The sequence below is a fragment of the Xyrauchen texanus genome, chromosome 44, assembly GCF_025860055.1.
Source record: "Xyrauchen texanus isolate HMW12.3.18 chromosome 44, RBS_HiC_50CHRs, whole genome shotgun sequence".
NCBI classification, from domain to species: domain Eukaryota; kingdom Metazoa; phylum Chordata; class Actinopteri; order Cypriniformes; family Catostomidae; genus Xyrauchen; species Xyrauchen texanus.
In genome coordinates, this window is record NC_068319.1 from 11,379,955 (window position 1) to 11,400,934 (window position 20,980).

Consider the following 20,980-nt stretch of genomic DNA (forward strand, 5'->3'; position numbering starts at 1 on the left):
CTCAATGGTTTTTATGGTGCATTGCGGGATTTTTTAGGGAGCAAACGTTTCAGTGCACTGGAACAATTTTTCGATTGAGACAGCCCTAGAAATGGCCGACTCGCTGATCAGTGCCCTGTCTACTGAACTAGGGAACTGATTGAGATGCACCCATAGACTTAACAACTAGAATTTTATGGATTACTTTTATGCTGCCTTTATTTGATTTTTGGAGCTTCAAACAGCCTGATCACCATTCCCTTGCATTGTGTGGACCTTCAGAGCAGAGATATTCTTCTAAAAATCATTGTTTGTGTTCAGCAGAAGAAAGAAAGACATCTGGGATGGCATCAGGGTGAGAAAATGATGAGAATTTTCAGTTTTGGGTGAACTATCCCTTTAAGTAAATTAATTTATTGTGCATCTAAATTACTATTGCAAGGAACTATGAGGTAAAGTGATCATATTTTATCTTTGTGCTGATGTAATGCTGGCTTTCTAGAGTGTAATTCAATTACTGTGATGAACCCCTATTTTTTACACACACATACACTGTGAGTGAACCGAAACCTGGATGATATACTGTTATTGAACAGGCGCAATCTGCGGCTGAATTATTGATGTTACTTAGAAGTGAATGTGTCCAGTAAGCTCTTTATCTCCATACTGTCACAGGCAGCAAGTCAGTCTGACGTGACCTATACAAAACAATGCCTTCTTACTTGGTTCATTAGGCCCAAATCACTCAATACATTGTTACAAATGTTGTTCATTACAAATTATGGCACAAAGTTTTGCCATACAATTAAAGTGGCATGATTAACGACTGGAGACTGTCAATTAGTTTGACTAAGTGCTACTCCGAGCTCCAGGACAACAATTTAGCGCACACACACACACACACACACACATATATATGTTTATATATACAGTGGGTACGGAAAGTATTCAGACCCCCTTACATTTTTCACTCTTTGTTATATTGCAGCCATTTGCTAAAATCATTTAAGTTCATTTTTTTTCCTCATTATTGTACACACAGCACCCCATATTGACAGGAAAAACACAGAATTGTTGACATTTTTGCACATTTATTCAAAAAGAAAAACTGAAATATCGCATGGTCCTAAGTATTCAGACCCTTTGCTGTGACACTCATATATTTAACTCAGGTGCTGTCCATTTCTTCTGATCATCCTTGAGATGGTTCTACACCTTCAATTGAGTTCAGCTGTGTTTGATTATACTGATTGGACTTGATTAGGAAAGTCACACACCTGTCTATATAAGACCTTACAGCTCACAGTGCATGTCAGAGCAAATGAGAATCATGAGGTCAAAGGAACTGCCTGAAGAGCTCAGAGACAGAATTGTGGCAAGGCACAGACCTGGCCAAGGTTACAAAAACATTTCTGCTGCCCTTAAGGTTCATAAGAGCACAGTGGCCTCCATAATCCTTAAATGGAAGACGTTTGGGATGACCAGAACTCTTCCTAGAGCTGGCCGTCCGGCCAAACTGAGCTATCGGGGGAGAAGAGCCTTGGTGAGAGAGGTAAAGAAGAACCCAAAGATCACTGTGGCTGAGCTCCAGAGATGCAGTCGGGAGATGGGAGAAAGTTGTAGTAAGTCAACCGTCACCGCAGCCATCCACCAGTCGGGGCTTTATGGCAGAGTGGCCCGACGGAAGCCTCTCCTCAGTGCAAGACACATGAAAGCCTGCATGGAGTTTGCTAAAAAAACCTGAAGGACTCCAAAATGGTGATAAATAAGATTCTCTGGTCTGATGAGACCAAGATAGAACTTTTTGGCCTTAATTCTAAGCAGTATGTGTGGAGAAAACCAGGCACTGCTCATCACCTGTCCAATACAGTCTCAACAGTGAAGCATGGTGGTGGCAGCATCATGCTGTGGGGGTGTTTTTCAGCTGCAGGGACAGGACGACTGGTTGCAATCGAGGGAAAGATGAATGCGGCCAAGTACAGGGATATCCTGGACGAAAACCTTCTCCAGAGTGCTCTGGACCTCAGACTGGGCCGAAGGTTCACCTTCCAACAAGACAATGACCCTAAGCACACCGCTAAAATAATGAAGGAGTGGCTTCACAACAACTCCGTGACTGTTCTTGAATGGCCCAGCCAGAGCCCTGACTTAAACCCAATTGAGCATCTCTGGAGAGACCTGAAAATGGCTGTCCACCAACGTTTACCATCCAACTTGACAGAACTGGAGAGGATCTGCAAGGAGGAATGGCAGAGGATACCCAAATCCAGATGTGAAAAACTTGTTGCATCTTTCCCAAAAAGACTCATGGCTGTATTAGATCAAAAGGGTGCTTCTACTTAATACTGAACAAAGGGTCTGAATACTTAGGACCATGTGATATTTCAGTTTTTCTTTTTGAATAAATGTGCAAAAATGTCAACAATTCTGTGTTTTTCTGTCAATATGGGGTGCTGTGTGTACAATAATGAGGAAAAAAATGAACTTAAATGATTTTAGCAAATGGCTGCAATATAACAAAGAGTGAAAAATTTAAGGGGGTCTGAATACTTTCCGTAACCACTGTACATATATATATATATACATATATATATATATACTGTAGATTAGCTGGGTAAAGTGGTAAGGAATAATACATCAGGAAAGGGTCCTCATAATTTGTCAAATATACAGTCTAACTTGGTCCATCAACCAATTTATGATGGAAAGCTTTGGAAAAGTTTTGAATTATTTTTTTTTATCTTTGTCTGAAATCTAAACTAAAGATTATACTTACCAAGACTACGTATTACCCTGCTACCATTTTTTTGTGGTTGGATTGAGTAAACTTGTTGCTGTTAAGTAAAATTATTTTATGCTTTTATTTATTGTGGCACTTCTCTGACGACCTTCAATAAAACTTTAAAACACAGTTATAGAATAATGCACAAATAATTAAAAGTCATCTTTGATTATACAAAATTTTGTTCTAATAATAAATTAGTTAATTATCCATAATTGTCTTTTCACATAATATAAAATTGCTCAACACTCTTGCTTCAAGGTTTTCCTTTTTAAGCAAATTTCTAATTGTGAAGTGGCTTCCTGCCTACTGCTTTCAAATCCAAATAGTCTGCAAAACACCCTTAAGGCTGATCCTCCATTCGAGGGCGTTTGCTGTGGTTTCCTAATGGAGAAGAATCAACAGATGACTCAATAGCAGATTTGGATTCATCTGGGGCATCCCTGAAACCCTGGACCTGTGAGGTCACAAAGAGACAGAGAAAAGAGGAGTAAGAGATAAGCAAACTGTGAGTGACAGGCTGGAAGCTCAATGTAAAACAAGTCTTTTGCCTTTATTTTGGGAAGTTGACAACATGCTCATGAATGTTCATATTTTATTCAACATCAATATTTTACGTTAAAATTTGTAAGAATGTATAAAGTTGAATCTTTGTAAAAACGTTTTAGATGGTGTAGTGTCATGATTACATTTAGTTCTTCACCATGTGCTTTTTTTGCAGTTGAATAGTCCTGCTGTGTGACCTACATAATTTCTAAAAGTACCAATATTCCATGGTCTCTGAATTAATATAAGCTCATAAAACTGCACGTGTACTTATACGATGGCGGCATGCAGAGGACCAACAGCATATTAAGCAGGAGTTCTTAATTTTTTGGCTCATCAGTTAGTGTGTGTGTGTGTATATATATATATATATATATATATATATATATATATATATATATATATATATATATATTTAAGCAATAGCACACGAGCAAGAGTGCAATATGGCCCTACATCAGCACTGCTGTGACTCGGCCGCAGGTGAGTGCCATAGGTAATCATAGGGCCATATAGCATGATTGCGAGTGTGATATTGCTTATATACAATGGTTCAATGAACAAGTACATTTTAAAAAATTAGGAAAAACTAAGAACGATCATAAAAACAGCATATGTGCAAGGAACTACACTGTACTTTATTACGTGACAGATCAGAATCTGCCGTTGCTGGTTCAAACCAAATGATGCGTCCAAGCATTTATTAGTATACCAGAAATAGTATCTTGTGCTGTTTCTAACAAGTTATAAACAAAGATGGATGGATGTGTGTGAGTGTGTGTGTGTGTGTGTGTGTGTGTGTGTGTGTGAGAGAGAGAGAGAGAGACGGAGCATGTGGAAACATCTGTCAACACACCCAAGCATAGATACTGTCAGCTTTCTGAAGATCAGCTTTCTCAGTGGAAAAGTAGCTGTCCAAGCAGGGGTATTTCTCCATATTTCACAGTAGCCTGAGTGCAAGAGTCTTTCACTATAGAAACCGTTTTGTGCCCACTGCAATGTGGAAAGTCTGATAAGAGGTAAGCACCTTCAGTTTGTGTAATTAATAATATTTTGCCACCACCTGCTGGCTAACATATATAATGTAAAAAAAAAAAAGTACATTTAAAAAAAGACAAACAGTAGCTCTTAACACATCTGCACTGCTCTTACACTTTAGTTTAGAATGGCACAAACACAAGTGGAGTGATATACACACAGTGAAATGTCGGAGTGCTGATGGTGTCAGACCATCAGTGCTCATGGAATGTCTCTCGTCCAATCAGATTAAAGGAATGGAACTAACTGTTTTGTGTATGTGTATGTATGTGTATGTGTATATATATATAAAATCCACCTTTACCATAACCTTATTTATTGATATCAGCTAAATCCACTATTGGTCGACCTCTAATATAAAAAGATTAATTTGGTAAATAGCCTACTTAAGTATAGAGCCTTATAACTGAGCCAAGTCTCAGTTATTTCTAAATAAGAGTCCCTGATGGGTTTTGGGTTTATTTATAGTTAAAGGTCCCGCTTTATGCAGCTAAACTTCATTTATTTCTGGTTATTATTGGGGTTTGGTGGAACAATAAACTGGATCTGGGTTTTTATTCATTTTAGACTCTTATAACCTCTATATCTGTGCCTGTCATAGTTAAGTTATTTTTTTCTATAAATCAATTTTAAAAAACTATTGGCTGGTTAGTCTGTTATCAGCCTTTTCCACCACCTTATCGGTATCAGCAAAATCCATTACCGTTCAACCACTGATGACAACTATCCCTTATTTAATGTATGTATGTAGTTAGTCAGTTAGTTAGTTAGTTAGTGCTTGCCGTTTTACCTAGGAGCCATTTGGTACTTTTAAACTTACTATAATCTGATACTGAATTGTGGCCTCCATTTGACTCAGGGACTTGTACGAGGCAAGCCTAAATAGAGAGTTGACAGGTGAACAATACATTTAAAACTGTTTTCAATACGCAATAAACATTGTTTTCCTCTTTCAGACCTTGTCTGCTCAGTTTAAAAAGCAAGATGGGAATTCAAATGCAGTGAAGCTAAACAGTTTGTCCAGTGGGAAGACCTTCAACTTTATGGCAAGAAAGAAGAAGAGGAGACAGCATGATGGAGATGCTCTCTGCTGCCACAGAGTAATAGACTGGCAGGTATGTAGGATGCATTATGAATAAGGTCTGGTTACAGAAGGCAAAGCAAGCTACTTGTTCAAAGTGATTTATTCCATCACCCACCGAGGTGAAGGGTAAAGAGTTTATGCAACACTCTCGATCTCTCTCCAGGAGATACATTTGGCTAAAAACACCACAGATGTTGACTGCTACTTTCTAAAGCAACATTTTGCTGTGTCAGGTTGGGTGGACTAAAAGACTAATGCAGTTAAGTCATACTGTCACAAAACAAACACCTTCAAACACAACTAGATTTTTATATTCTAGTTATGTGAGTGTTGCTTGCCAGTGTAAATTTGGGCACCATGATGCTAGAGTGTTCCAATTACATTGCCATGTGGTTGCTAGGGTGTTTCAGGTGGGTTTTTTAGGTAGTTGCTTACTGCTCAAGTCTCTATGATATTATTGTCCCTAAATATGTTTTGAGCTCCCACCTCAATGTAAATCTATTTAATTAATTTTTTTGTAACAACCTAGGGACACATAGTAACATAATTACAAAATGTGTTTATTCTGAATAAATACATTTATTTTTAAATGCTTTATGTTTAAAAATGGCTGTTTGTTATTCATTGTCCTTTGTTTCAGCTGTGTTGTATTGCCAATTGTATGAGCTGCTGGGCAAGGCTGTTCAGGAGGCGGGTTCTTCGAGAAAGATCCTCAAAGTCATGCCGGAACGGGAAGGCAATGCTATCAATCACTACTTACCGCAACTGTGAATGGACAATATAACAAGTGCAATTTATGAGCATGCACAGTGGCAAGAACAAGTATGTGAAACCCTTGGAATTACTTGCATTTATGTATAAATGTGTCTTAAAATCTGGTTTGTTCTTCACAAAAGTTACAATAATGAACAAACCAACTTTTTAGCTAATAACACACAAAGTATTGCTTTTGTACATATTGAATACATCATTCAAACTCTCACAGTGTAGGATAAAAAAGTATGTGATCCCCTAAGCTAATGATGTCAACAAAAGCTATTAGAGTCAGGAGTTGGCAAACCTGGCATCCAATTAATGAAATGAGATTGGAGGTGTAGGTTAGATATACTTTGACTTATAAAAAGCACTCAAACATCTGCTGACGTGGACCATTCCTTGCAACAAAAAAAAAGATCTCAGAAGACCTATGATCAAGCATTGTTGCTTTGTAGAAAGCTGGAAAGGGAGTAGAAAGCTATCTCAAAGAGCTTAAATCGGTCCACATTTAGACAAACTGTCTATAAATGGAGACGATTTAGTATTGTGGCTACTTTCCCTAGAAGTGGCCGTACAGCCAAGATTACTCAAAGGATACGTTGCAGAATGCTCAATGAGGTTAAAAAAGAACCCTAGATTGATGATGGTGTGTAAAGATGTGAAGGAATCATTGGAATTGGTTAACAGCTCTGTTCATGAGTCTACTACATAGAAAACATTAAACAAGCATGGTGTCCATGGCAGGACACCACGAAGGGAGCCACTGCTTTCCAACAAAAACATTGCTGTGCACCTGAAGTTTGCCAAGGGTTCACTTAAATTTTTCCACAGCACTGTGAATGTTTACTGGGATGTGTTCAATAAAGAAATGAAAGATTATAATTGTTTGTGTGTTGTTAGCTTAAGCACATTGTATTTGTCTATACTTGCGACTATGATGAAGATGAGATTCCAAAGAGTTTTCATACTTTTTCTTGCCACTGTAATTAGCAGTCGGATAATTGTTTTGACTGATTTGTCCTTTTGATGTTATTTATTTAGATTTTTTTTTTACCTCAGGGTGCTCAGCCAGGAAGTCAGGTAGGAGGTAAACCTCAGCTAACAGTTCTGCATAGTCATGGCAACAGACCAGGAATATGTTGGAAAAGATGTTCTTTACAATAAGTTCCTCTAGGGCTTTTTTCTGTTCCAAGAGGAAAAACAAAGACATATTTATTTGTTAATATGTCAGTAGAGACTAACAGAATATAATACACAGAATCCCATAAATAAATGAAAATTCCTAAACCACTAGTTGCATGATAGTGAGCATTATTAGGCTTGTAGATCTTAAAGTTTTTTGGACCATACCTGCATCCTCTGCTAACAAGGTGCAATGCTGCGTGGCTGCCTCCGCTATATCAGTGGAGAAACTTCCCTCTGTGTCTATATACAGTGCCTTTCCTCCCAGACCTCCAAAACACACTGGAATCTGTACATTCACAGCCAACTGCATGCTTTGAAAAATAAAAGTATTATGAAAATTACAAAGGCACCTATAGTACAGACCACTTTTAAAACAATGTTAAAACTGAAGTATGTATCTTTTTCTGTGTTAAAATACTTTCTTCTATCCCAGCTTAATATTCAGGGAAAACTATAAGTAAGCAATTCATTGGATCATTTTCTAAAAAACTGAAAACACTGTGTCTCTGTGGTGCTACTAAAATGTATTAACATATACCATTTTCCACTGACAATTTCAATGCAATCAACCAATGGCTTCTATCCAAGATCATTTTTTTATTCAATTTATTCCCATACCATAGTTGAGTCTTTCCGACACTAGGGGCTCCACAGATGTCAGTGGTCTTCCAACAAGCACTCCCCTCCAAGGGCATTATCCAACACAGCAAAATGTCCCCAAACCCCACTCTTGGTTCAGGAGATCCAGTGCTGTTAAGCTCTCTGTGGCTGCCCTCTGCTGGTGCAAAATCTTCAACACCTCCACTGCCTCCTGTTGTGATATCCCTGCTTCTGTAGAAAAAAGTACCTTTGCACATCCAGCAAAATGTTGTGAAACTTACTTTTCTATTGAAGTATTTGCATTTCTATTTTCAATAGAGTGATGTAGTTTTTGCCATTTACAGCTCAAAATAGGACTTGAATAAATAATTATTGTTGTGATTATGGTAAAATGCCTTGTGCATCTGGGTTCTCTACTTCTCTCTCTGTCCCGGTTAGATCAAGTTTGTTTTATTCTTTCAAAACAGAAGTGCATGGAATAGCCTTCATCTTTCAAAACAACAAAAGATTGATGAATGTGAGGAGAAATATGTTCCTTTTTGGTTATTTTTAAAACCAAAATTTGACTTGTTAGTATAAAGTTACTTAGAAAATGAAAGTGTACTCATTGCCTCAGTTGGAAAAAGACCATTATGCTTCATTAAGTAGCACAAGCATTTTAATCATTCTAACAAAAATAGACAAATTATTTCTTATAGGGATAGTTACACCAAAAATTAAAAATTGTCTCATAATTTGCTCACTCTCATGCCATCCCAGATGTGTGAGACTTTCTTTGTTCTGCAGAACACAAATTAAGAATTTTAAAAGAATATTTCAGCTCTGTTGGTCCTCACAATGCAAGTAAATGGTGGCCAGAACTCAGAAGGCCCAAAAGTAAAAGTATAAAAGTAATCCATAAGGCTCCAGTGTTTAAATCTTCAGAAGTGATATGATAGGTGTGGATGAGAAAGAGATCTATATTTAAGTCCTTTTGTACTATAAATCTCCACATTCACTTTCACATTCAGTCACTTACTGGTTGGGGCTGGTCAAAAGTGGCAGTCCCACCCCACTAGCAATTGCTGTTGTAGTAATTATTTTTGGTCATTTTTGGCACAATTTATTTCTTTAGAGGTGAAATCATCTCTGTACAAATGTATAAACATAACATGTGCGCACACAAAGGCTGCTGCACCTCTCTAATAATAAAGATTACATTTCCAAAGACCATAAGTACCTAAATGACAGACTGTCACTGAGAAACTTCCTGTTTACACAGACCAATTTCACTTCAGAATGATGTTACACCACCTCAGAATGTCACTAACTCAATGTCAGGGCAGTCTGATGTTGAATTCAGCATCAGACAGTCCTGACATTGTGTGAGTGACACTCAGAGGTGGTGTAGTATCATACTGAAGTGAAATTGTTCTTTGGAAACAAGAAGTTTCTCAGTGACACAGTCATTTTGGTGCTTAAAAGTAAGATGGTCTTTGGAAACGTATTCTCTTTATTACGTTTTTATTAATTTTGCAGGCATTATTTTTTTTTATTAAAATAGTTTAATATTTCTTCATTTTATTTTATGTAGTTATTTATGTATTTGTATTTATTTTTTCATTCATTCATAAATGACAGACTGACTGACTGAATGTGAAATTATGTTCACTGGAAGGTCGCTTTTATTTTGAAATCAGTTCTTACGCGCTCTTACCGCAAAATAATGTGGGGCTAGCTTGACCATGTTTTTCCAAGTGAGAGGCTGGCCTGACCTGACTTTTATTTTTTACTTTCTCAAAGGAGTCACAGATATCTTTCAATAGATTATAGATTTTTATTTAAAATTATTAAATCTGTTAAACGATTAAAAATTAGCTGTTGTTAATAAATAATTAAAACAAATATATTGATGATTTATAGTTTAATAAATAAAAAGTAATGGCTTTTAAATATAATATTAAATGGCAATAATTACAATTCTATCCTTAGAAACTAAAAATAAATAAATAACTGTATTAGAGGTATCGCTATTAGTATCAATATAGGCGATTTTGGCCTTGATATATAAATAATTAATTCCCTTAAAAAAAATTAAAATTGCGCTACTGTGCATAAGATGTAGCCAGATAATCAATATCAATGCATTATTCTCTGAGGGTTAAATAAAAATATAGTTTTATATTATACATAATAATTAACTAAAACTTAATCAATAATTGTAGGTATAAAACATTGTCTACCTCAAACTCTGGGCCCCAAAAATAATACAATTGGTGAATTGCTTGGTTATCATTTACTCAAACGCCAAACAAAATGTATCCCTTATCTCGCTCCGTACAAATATGACGTATGTTTACAAATCAAGAGCTCCCCATCTCGAGAAAAAAAACATTATGCACACCGATATGTCATACGCCAGGTAAACGTTATATAAACGCCGTTTTAACACCCTAAATTACATTTGATTTGCGCAATTACATTGTTTAGTCCTAGACTATATTGGAACCTCGATTTTTAGACAGTATTAATGAGTCTAAAGTGACACAGATCAAGGCCTTTAGAATCGAAACAGCTGAATGTGTCCAGCTCCATGTATATCTGTCACATTTGAGTTCAGAACAGATATAAGAAAGTCTCCTTGTTTTGACAGCTATCAAGCCGTATAGATCAGCATGAACTGTCGATCAGAAGTCCTGGAGGTGTCAGTGGAAGGTAGGCAGGTTGATGAGGCCATGCTGGCCCTCCTGCACACGATCCTCCTGCACCGCAGTACAGGGAAATTTCACTACAAGAAAGAGGGGACGTACTCCATCGGCACGGTGGGAACACAGGACGTGGACTGCGACTTCATCGACTTCACATTCGTGCGAGTGTCTTCTGATGAACTCGACAGGGTTATCAGGAAGGCCGTGGCTGAATTAAAGGTAAATTAAACTGATAATTAATTCTATGTTTTTACACATACGAGATATTAACAACACTTTTATAGGTATAGATTTTTTGTTTTTTTGACTGGCCATAGTACACATACCACAGTATTTGAAGAACTGCATTAATGTTGTTATTACTTAACCACATCCATATTTATTCACAGGATGCTCTTGGGAATTCTGGGAGTGATGGCATGGGACAGATCTCTTTGGAGTTCTACCAGAAAAAGAAGTCCCGCTGGCCCTTTTCAGATGAATGCATCCCTTGGGAGGTTTGGAGCATCAAGGTCAATGTTGTGAACCTGGCCAACGAACAGGAGCGCCAGATATGCAGGGAGAAAGTTGGCGAGAAGCTCGGCGAGAAGGTCATCAACATTGTAGAAGTGATCAACCGTCATGAGTATCTTCCCAAGATGCCCACACAGTCAGAGGTTGATAACGTGTTTGATACGAGTTTGAAAGATGTCCAGCCGTATCTGTACAAGATCACTTACCAGATCACTGATTCCCTGGGGACGTCAGTGAGCACCACCATGAGAAGACTTATCAAAGACACTCTTGCATTATAAAGGTTGTGACAATGTTGCTGATGAAACATGATGCTCCTTGAACCTTGACGATGATGTACATTTCACACACTTATGACATCTGATGTGTTACTGCACATCAATCTGAATACAAATGATTTCAGTTATTGCTAAATTGATGTCAGGATTGAATTGCTCCTGAATGTTTTTTTTTGTTTGTTTTTTTTAAAACGCTACACAATGGGTATAATAATGGTGTCCGCTATCTTTGCACTGTTTGGGAAGGCTAATAATTCAAACAAGTACTCATGTTTCTTTTATTATTTAAAAAAAAATAAAATCAAATAACGTACACTCATGTATCAGATTATATCAGATCGTTGTTTTTTTAATTTGTTAATCATTGACTTTGTCTTAAGTTGATAATATTGGATGTTGTAATTACATATCAATTTAAGCAAAACATTTTAATTTTTGCATCAGCAGACTTTGAAGAATTCAGTTGGCCTCTGTACTATTGTACTGAGCAGAATAGCATCTCAGAATCCACAACACATTGAACCTTGATGCCATGATGGGCACTTTATTAGGACCACAGCATTCCTAATATTCTATTCCTAATAAAGTGCTCAATGAGTGAATACTTAACATCTTTATTATCTTTCCAAATCAGGGGATGCAGAATAAAAACATTCTCGTGCACATTATTTATATTTATTTTAGAAAGCAAGCACAGAAAATGGTAGAAAAACGCTTTAACACAAAAACTGATACAGTTTTTAAAGCCACATTAGAACAATTCAAGTGCTTACAAATATTAGTTATTGCAGTGATACCACAGGAATACCAAAAGATATACTTTTCATAAAACCGAGAAAATATCATACAAAGTTAAACAAAGACCATAAAAATGTTTTGAGGATTAAAATATGTTCTTTCATCCCTGTTCATTCAATGTCTTTCAATAATTCATTTAACCACATTAAATAGATATTTAACCTAAAAATGACAAATCTGTCATCATTTATTCGCCCTCACGTTGTTCAATACTGTACAACTTTTCAATTTGTTTTTATCCTAAACAGAAAGCTGATATAGTGTATTTTAATACTGGGGACAAATGCAAAATAAACCAGATATCCTCTCCTTGGAAATAGCTAACTTATTATATGATCAATGCACTGGGAAAATTATCAAAAGGAATGTATTACAATTTTATCCATCAAAACAAAGAATACATGACAGAAGCTGATGAGAAATGCAAAGAGCAAGCAACATTTCTATATTATAATATATATATATATATTTTTTTTGTGCTTAACAAAGGCCACAAGCTTGATAAGCCAAACATCCCCTAATGTAAGGGAAGCAGACTTCTCCTTAATTCATTAGCATTTCAAACACTTACAAATATAAAGAAAAAAATAATCAAGGAATAACATTACTGCTTTTGTGCTGTAACATTTCATAATAAAGGTCTCCTCTTGGTGATATTGTCACACATAAGGTCCACTGAACATCGGGAATGTCCAAAAATTTGACGTCATTGCATCAAAGACATAATTAATCACGGAGTACTGAGTTCTGGTAAGATGAGCATTCACCGTGGTGAAGCTCAAAATGTACTGATACAGTACTGATACAGTGTGAAAATCCTAAGGCTCATACAATTGTTTCTACTTTAACCAATATCTCTACACATTTGTGAGAATTAATTCCCACGTATACTGCATGTCCTGTACAACACAAATATGAGAAGATCTATATTTCAAGCACACACTAACTGCTTGTAGAACATCACTCCAAATCTGCTATTTGTACATATAAAGCCTTCTTTTTGTTCAATACAATCACTGAATTTTATCCACAACCTCTAAACGACATACCATGAAAATCTACACAAATGCCAAAAACACATATTATTCTTCAAAGGAAAAATACAACTTAAAAGTTTAAATTAAACACGTTTTCATCACGCTTTGAATGTTCACAAAGTTAACTGTCAAGTTCAATATCTGCCCTTTCAGTCTGCTTTTAATTTTTGCTTTAATGTGGTTTTAACACATCTTAAATCAGGCTAGTTTCAAAGTGCTTACTTTGCTTTTAAGCATACAACTTTTTCAAAATAACATATTCTCAATTAACGTCAATGATGTAATACAATCATTTTAATGGGTTTATTTCCTATATACCTATTCTTATAAAAAATTTTTTTACCAAACTAAAATAAGGCAAACAATAATCTTAAAGATTATTCAATTTAGGCCAGAAAAGAGGGAATATGAGAGATGGATCCATCTTTTTGGTGGACAAAGTCCAACGAGATTCATGGCTCAGAGTGACGTTTGTTGATTCAGTAACTTAATGGAATTTTTGGCTGACTTGTAACTGAAATGCTGCATTTAGGAGCCATTTCTGTCTGCACCATCATGTGCTTTTAATAGAGAAAAACTTTATTTGGAATTGCTTGAAAGTGCTAAATAACTGCAAAAAGGCCACTAAAACAAGAGAGGTGGATTATCGGTATGTCTTCTGCAAAACAAAATGTAAACGTTGATTTTAAAAATAATAGATTTAAAATCAAATTAAAAAAAATCATTATAACAGTCTCTCTTTCTTGATCATTGGTGCCAGAAAAGTAAATGTAATATAATAATTATAAATAAACAATACAGGGTATGTATGAATAATGATTTAGAAAACAAATTTCTGCATCACTTGGCCACGCAGTCCAAGATGCATTTGACTTGACAATCTGAATACTATTTAATGAAAAATGTAATATTAACTATGATCAAATGCTATCCATATATCCCTGGGTTTGACAAACCTGAAAAAAAAGTGTATCCCAATATGAATCATGTGATTTTAAGTCCTTTAAAGGGATAGCTCAAACGAAATGAAAATTCTTTCATCATTTGATCACTAATATTTTTTCCAAACCAATTTTGACGTTCTTCCGTCTGTGGAACAGGAAGCATGTACTGTATGGAAAAATTATGCAACGTAAATTGTCAATGACACTATCATGCTGAGGGTAAATGATGACCAAATGTTCTTAATTTGTATTGATTAACTATATTTTTAAGCAGAAACTATGGCAAAAGTGCAACTCTGCAAATAGGGCTCTTATGTATGGCTCTGTTCATGACTCCATAGACTGAATGCCGTCTTAAATGTCCTGTGACAGAATTTACACATGTACTGCCTTTTAAAGGCAAGCGCAGAGAGGGTCGGGGCATGGTAAAATAGTGTGTCGGATTCCTGAGGTGTAATAGCTTTGTCTGTGGTGTCAGACTTGGCATGACATTGTTCTCCAGGTTCATCATCACCAGCCTTGTCTTGGTCTGGCTTCTTGAGTCTGGTTGATGGTGACATGGAGCCTCTGGGCTCCTCCTCTGAGGCAGCCACCCCAGATTGGCTCACTTTGATAGGAGATGCTTGAGAAGTTGGAGGTTCTGGGCCAGCAATCGTGAGAGGTGGAGAAGGTGACGGAGAAGACGTAAGTCTATCAATCTCTCTCATGCCTGGCTCTTCAGATGCAGACATATGGGACTGGTAATGGCTCCAGAGACGGAAGTTGGTCCTGAATGCTTTGTGACATATGTGACAGATGAAGGGTTTGATGTGACAAAGCAGTTCTTGATGTCGTTCCAGGTCTTTGTGGGAGCTGAAAAGCTTCCCACACTTTTCACATGGCCACACACCTGGCTCCTCCGATCCAATAGAGGTTGCACTCATGTTATCCTTGGCTGACACAGCTTCCTCTTGAGGTTCCTCTTTCACCTGCAGCTCTCCTTGACTCAAGTCCTCAGGGACATAAGATGATGAGTCTTCAGAATCAAACATGGGTGTAACTGATGAGTCGCTGTACACCACATCCTCTCTGGTTTCATGCATCGAGCCCTGAGGAGGAGGTGGAACTCCGAGAACATCAGATGATTCATCGTGATTGCTTTCCTGAATACCAAGAGTCAGCTGCTCTTTCACGGTCATCATATTCTGATTGTGAACTTCGACCTGATGGCGCCATATACTGAAAGAGGACTTAAATGTGCGCATGCATTCAAGGCAGGTCAGCTTTTTGTACTTGCAGTGAGCTTCGTGGTCTTTCTTGACAAGTGTGTTTGAGAATCGGAGGCCACAATATGGGCAAACAGTAGAATACCTGCATGCACTCTCATGGTCTTCCAATTCAGTTAGAGAAGGCAGTTTCTCATTGCAAAGCCGACAAGAAAAGACATCAAGGTCTTGGTTCTCTTTAAGATTCACCAACTGCTGCTGTTCGTATTGAAGATCTCTCTTAGAATCTGGGTCAAGGTCGGCTGTCTCACCAGAGTGTCCCTTCATGTGGAGCTTTAATTGTGACTGGAAATGGAACATTTTGCCACAAAACGGGCATCCATATGATTTTGATCGCCTTGATTTCCTGCCAAAGGGTTGTGACTGCAGGCCTTGCTGGTTTCTCCGGAGCTTCATGATCAAAGCCTTCTTTATCTCACGTTCTCTGACAATATCGATCAGTTTTCTTTGAAATTTCTCATCCAGAACGGAATAGGAACTGGAGGAGGGTGCAGGATTTTGCACCACGCCATGCTGAGTTTGGCAGTGTGTCCAGACTTTGAAGTTGGTGTGAAACCGTTTGTGACAGATGTCACAAGCATACTGCTTCTCTGGGTTGTGATACATGTTCACGTGGCGATAAAGACCTGCATTCGACCTGAAAACCTTCAGGCAGGTCCAGCATTTAAACATTTTGTTTGGCCTAAGTTCTCCAGGTTCCTCGTTGCGACTGTCCTTGTTAGAATTGTAAGGTCCCTCATTGAACGTACTGTCCTGATGCAAGACGTGATGTTCATTAACAGGCCTGTTTCTCTTAAAGGGCATGTAACCACCGTCCATCTTATTCTTCCTCTTCATCGAGGGAGTGAAATATCCTCTGGGGCCTTTGTCATAGTTGGCCTGAAAGTCTTTAAAATTGACAGGAAAATTATCTCCAACAGTGATGCGAACAATTTCAGAAGGGTCTGCGAGAGGACTGCTGGGCTCCGTTTTAATTCTTAGTGGAGGCGTCTGAGTGCCTTCCGTCTCATATATGTTCCGTTGTCTCGACCTGAGAAGAAGTGGTATTTCTTTCAACACCTGATCCTCACTTTCAGACGACGGTGACCTTCCTGTTGCTGTCATTAACTTCACCACAGACTGTTTCAGACTTTGCGAGTCCTTCAGCTCCAGGGCTGGAGAGAAAACCGGAACCGGACTATCCATGGACAAGGATCTGCGTAGCAGACTTTTGATAAGTGGCCCACTGCGATCTATGGTTTGGTTGTGTGGACCTTGATGTTCTACTGCTGGTTTCGAATCATGCAAAGACTCCATTCTGTCTTCTATCGAGTCGTCAGGTTGGTCTGACTGTAAACTAGAATGCTGTACAGACTCGCTGAAAGAAACTGAAGACGTTAGTTGTGGTCGCATAGATGGTGGTCGGTATTCAGTTCGATGTCTCAATATGGATGTTGGAGAGGAGATGATAGATTTGCAGTCAACTGGGTTTTTGTTTGAATGTCCTCTAATGAAGGTACTGTTAGACTCTTTTTTATTTGGTTTGACATGTCCTGAGTGACTCTGATCACTGAAATCATGTGCGTGTGAGGGCTGCTCTGAGATCATTGCTGTGGCCTGTTTAAATGGTCTTCCCTGAAGACTTCTTCTAGGAAACAAATCCATGTCAGGCTGATCATCTTGACCTTGATGTACAATAACACTTCTCTTTTGATAAGCACCATCATCCTCCTCTGACAACGATATGCGTTTTCTTGACACACAGAATGATGCCTGAGGTCTTATGGACATGATGTTGGTTAGAAAGGGAATGCCAAGGCTATATCCCAGCTCCTGTATGGCTGCCAAGCTGCATTTCTCCACAAACAGAGATGATGAGTAGATGTAGTTTAGCACAATCTCAAAAGAATCAGGCTCGCAGAAGTTGAGTTGAATGGTGGAACTGTTCTCTATGTCCTTCTGGGAGAATACAGACTGGAAATACTCACTACAGGATGCGAGGACGCTTTTATGGGCCTGGTACTGTTGGTCACCCACTATCAAGACAACATCACATAGCTGGCCCCTTAACCTTTGCTCGTTGAGGGCACCCAGCAGTGATATACCATGGGCATGGTTACAGTAGTGCACCAGGCTCTCCATTTTAGCTTTGTAGAAGAGTAAAGAAAAGAATAAAGATTTAGTGGCATTTCAAATTCAGTATACTGCATTAAAAAAAACAATTTGGTTACAAAGATAACAGATCAAATATTATTGCAGGATCATATATTTTCTGTAAATACTAGCCTATATGTTCTGTCGTGTTGTTTCAAACATGAATTACATTCTTTCTTACATGGAACAGAAAAGGAGATGTTAGCCAAAATGACATTTGCCACTCACTTTCATTGCATAAGATAATGAAAGAGAATAACATCCTGCCTAACATCTAGAATGAAAGTCATACACGTTTGGAACGATATTAGAGGATGAATAAATGATGACAGAATTTTCATTTTAGGTTCAACATGCCTTTAAACACAAACACTATTAAAGTATTGGCAATATAAAAAATAAAAAAAAACGTGGCATATGTTAACAGTTGTTAAAGTAAACAAGTCATGACAGCAAACAAGCTTAAACAAATTTATCATCTGAACAAGGTTAAAACAAAAACGGAAAACTGTTAAATTCTAATGAGCAAATAGAAGTCTTTAAAAAAAAAAGGATAGGGCCTTTACAGCGTCAATGCATGCGCAGAACGAGCGCCGATTACATCATGTCTAACGTGTGTTGCCGTTGTTTAGAAAACGAATTTCTTATGAAAACGAGGCGTGATTATTGTTTTTAAAAGATAATTATCCCGCCGATTAATTCCGAAATCAACTCCTTCCTCTATATCTTCTATATTCCTTCTTTGTCACATTACAAAGAAAGACCGTATGTTGATTCAGCGGTGCCAACCCGTGACCATATTAGCAAACACCACAAAATACATTCACTAGTTGCATTTCTTTCCTAAACGCAAAATAGCAAATTAAATTATTAGAACACGCGTCTGTGCAAACACATCCTCTGCTGTCACCGTCTGCGCAGACGTCGCATCCTGCACAACAGGCTGAGAGCAGCCACTTATATCAGGAAAGAGAGGGAGAAAATCCTCCTAGTGCGTTACGTCAGAAAATACTATTTTACCAAAGCAAGATTCGACTCTTTCGCTATGACGTCGAAGTAAAGTTGTTCAGGATTTAAACTCACTCTAGTTTGCTGGCTGTGGACACCGCTTAGCTCCGACACAGGACTTTGTTTCAGAGTTGCGTTGAGCGTGAGGCAGTCGTGATTCCATCCATCTTGTCTTTGACGTCATCCCACTCCAGGGATGAGGTCATCGCTAAGAACGCTCGTCACGTGTGCTGCGCTCTGACTGGCTGCTGTACAGACAGTGGGCGTTTACGGAGGAAATGATGAGTAGGAGTGGATGAGTAGAGTTCGCGCTTATTCACAAACTTACTAAAGGGACAGTCTTCATTTCATTTGTATATGAAAATGCTATAAATTAACCAGCATGTATTTGTTATTTAAAGGAATATTCCAGGTTCATTACAAGTCAAGCTCAATCGACAGCATTTGTGGCATAATTTTGATAACCACAAAAAATATTTTGCCTCATCCTTCCTTTTAATAAAAAAAGAGAAGTGGGTTGCAGTGAGGCACTTTCAATGGAAGTGAATGAGGCCAATCTGTAAACGTTAAAATATTCACTGTTTCAAAAAAATAGCCACAAGTTGTAAACAAAATGCGTGTTAATATGATTTTAGAGTAATAAAATCACTTAATAACCTTTTTTATGTAACCCCAATTAAAAGTAAAGTCACTATAGAGAAGTCTACACACACACACACACACACACACACACACACACACACACACACACACACACACACACACACATATGTTCAGATACATTTAAAAACATTCTGAGAATAATTTCCTTTTATTCTTATTTGTGTACAGCTATAGACACAGTAAAGAGACTGCTTAAATTAATACTGTTTTCATTAATGTTTTTATTACTGTGCGTATGGGTTCAAAACAGTGGCGTAGCCACAGGTGTGCCAGAACTAGACCAAGGACCACCCAGAATATTAAAGATTATTCTTTGACTTCAAATATATATTTATAAAACAGTTTTAAAAATGCATAAATTCTGATTTCTTAAAGTGTGAATGAATGTTTGAATGCACCACTTCTCTGTTTTTTTTTTTTTGTTGTTGTTTTCTTTCTCCCTTTTTCTCCCTAATTTGGAATGCCCAATTCCCAATGTGCTATAAGTCCTCATGGTCGCGTAGTGACTTGACTTATTCCGGGTGGCGGATGAATCTCAGTTGCCTCCGTGTCTGAGACGTCAATCCGCGTATCTTATCACGTGACTTGTTGAGCGCGTTACCGCAGAGACATAACACATATGGAGACCCACACTAATCTCCGTGGTATTTATGCACAACTCACCACATGTCCCACCGAGAATGAGAACCACATTATAGCGACAATGAGGAGGTTACCCCATGTGACTGTACCCTCCCTAGCAACCGGGCCAATTGGTTGCTTAGGAACCCTGGCTGGAGTCACTCAGCACAACCTGAATTTGAACTCACAACTCCAGGGGTGGTAGTCAGCGTCAATACTCACTGAGCTACCCAGGCCCCCTTTTGCAATTTTCTTTATATTTCTGTGGCAATATAATAATAGTGGTACCAGAGTAGAATTTTATATATAGTCGGGACACGCAAAGTAATTGAAACTGCTCCACCCCAACAGAGCTTTGGAAATACACACCTAAGCGGGTAGGGGGCACTACGGTTATATCCAATTTTACAACATACTTGCCATGATGATGTAATATCAGCAAACCTTAAATTGACTGTAAAATTAGGATTTTAACCACACAACAGCTCAAATAATACATTAGTTTTAACAGAAGAATTAATGTAAGTGTTTTTATATAAAATTATTTAAACCCTCTAAATTATTTATTACCCTTTAATTCCTCCATAAAAGCAGCCATTCACTTCCATTTTAAATACCTCACTAAAACCTAGATTTTTGCTTTTCGAAGTCAAAATGATTTTTGTGGTAATCAACATTATGCCACAAATGCTGTCGATTGAGCTTAATTGTAATGAATCTGGAATCAGGAATATTGCTTTAATCCTCTGTTTATAATTATTGGGGCTGTTCAGATTTCTTTGCATCCATTGAAGTTCACAAGATGCTCTTTGTTAGCCACTGCTGGGATAAAATTAATCATCAGGATTTGAAAAACTTTAAATAATTTTTGCAGCACAAATATCCCAATTAATGGTTACTATTTGCCTATTCTGTGGGGTACCAACTCCTACTGTTCTAGGAACACTCTTTGTATGTTTCAAACACGTTAGGGGACCGTGGCGAAACCATTATGCACAATCAAAAATAAAGATTCTATTTCTGTAAAAATAAAACGATATCCTGTCTAACCAAAAAAAGAGAA

At 37.7% G+C, this 20,980-nt stretch overlaps 3 protein-coding genes across 4 annotated transcripts in view; 1 reads left to right on the forward strand and 2 right to left on the reverse strand.

Annotated features, from left to right (window-relative positions):
- Window positions 1–5,605: 5,605 nt before the first annotated feature.
- rad51c (RAD51 paralog C) lies at window positions 5,606–9,696 on the reverse strand. Its single transcript, XM_052116817.1, is given in 7 exon segments — window positions 5,606–6,194; window positions 7,240–7,368; window positions 7,531–7,681; window positions 7,989–8,039; window positions 8,041–8,073; window positions 8,075–8,246; window positions 9,657–9,696. Coding segments are annotated over 7 exon segments (705 nt in total). The 3' UTR covers window positions 5,606–6,065.
- Window positions 9,697–10,141: 445 nt separating this feature from the next.
- Window positions 10,142–11,771, forward strand: atg101 (autophagy related 101). Its single transcript, XM_052116958.1, has 3 exons — window positions 10,142–10,371; window positions 10,603–10,876; window positions 11,047–11,771. Exons 2-3 carry the CDS (start codon window positions 10,625–10,627, stop codon window positions 11,449–11,451), a joined length of 657 nt encoding a protein of 218 aa, XP_051972918.1. The 5' UTR covers window positions 10,142–10,371; window positions 10,603–10,624; the 3' UTR covers window positions 11,452–11,771.
- A 1,460-nt stretch (window positions 11,772–13,231) lies between these two features.
- Window positions 13,232–20,980, reverse strand: part of LOC127636477 (zinc finger and BTB domain-containing protein 21-like) — a 203,291-nt gene continuing 195,542 nt past the window's right edge. The window contains exons 1-2 of one of the 2 annotated variants that reach the window (XM_052116949.1): window positions 18,709–18,804; window positions 13,232–17,618 (exon numbers count right to left, since the gene is read on the reverse strand). In XM_052116949.1, coding sequence (XP_051972909.1) covers window positions 14,539–17,613 — 3,075 coding nt within the window. In that variant the 5' untranslated portion in view covers window positions 17,614–17,618; window positions 18,709–18,804 and the 3' untranslated portion in view covers window positions 13,232–14,538. Of the gene's footprint in view, window positions 17,619–18,708; window positions 18,805–20,980 lie in introns of those variants that run through there. The other variant, XM_052116950.1, reaches the window with a different exon arrangement.

Excerpts from the sequence above, each read along its gene's own strand:
- atg101 (XM_052116958.1), top strand. The coding sequence starts at position 10,625 with ATGAACTGTCGATCAGAAGTCCTGGAGGTGTCAGTGGAAGGTAGGCAG. Across the intron at positions 10,877-11,046 it reads AGGCCGTGGCTGAATTAAAG|GATGCTCTTGGGAATTCTGG; the intron begins GTAAATTAAACT and ends ATTTATTCACAG.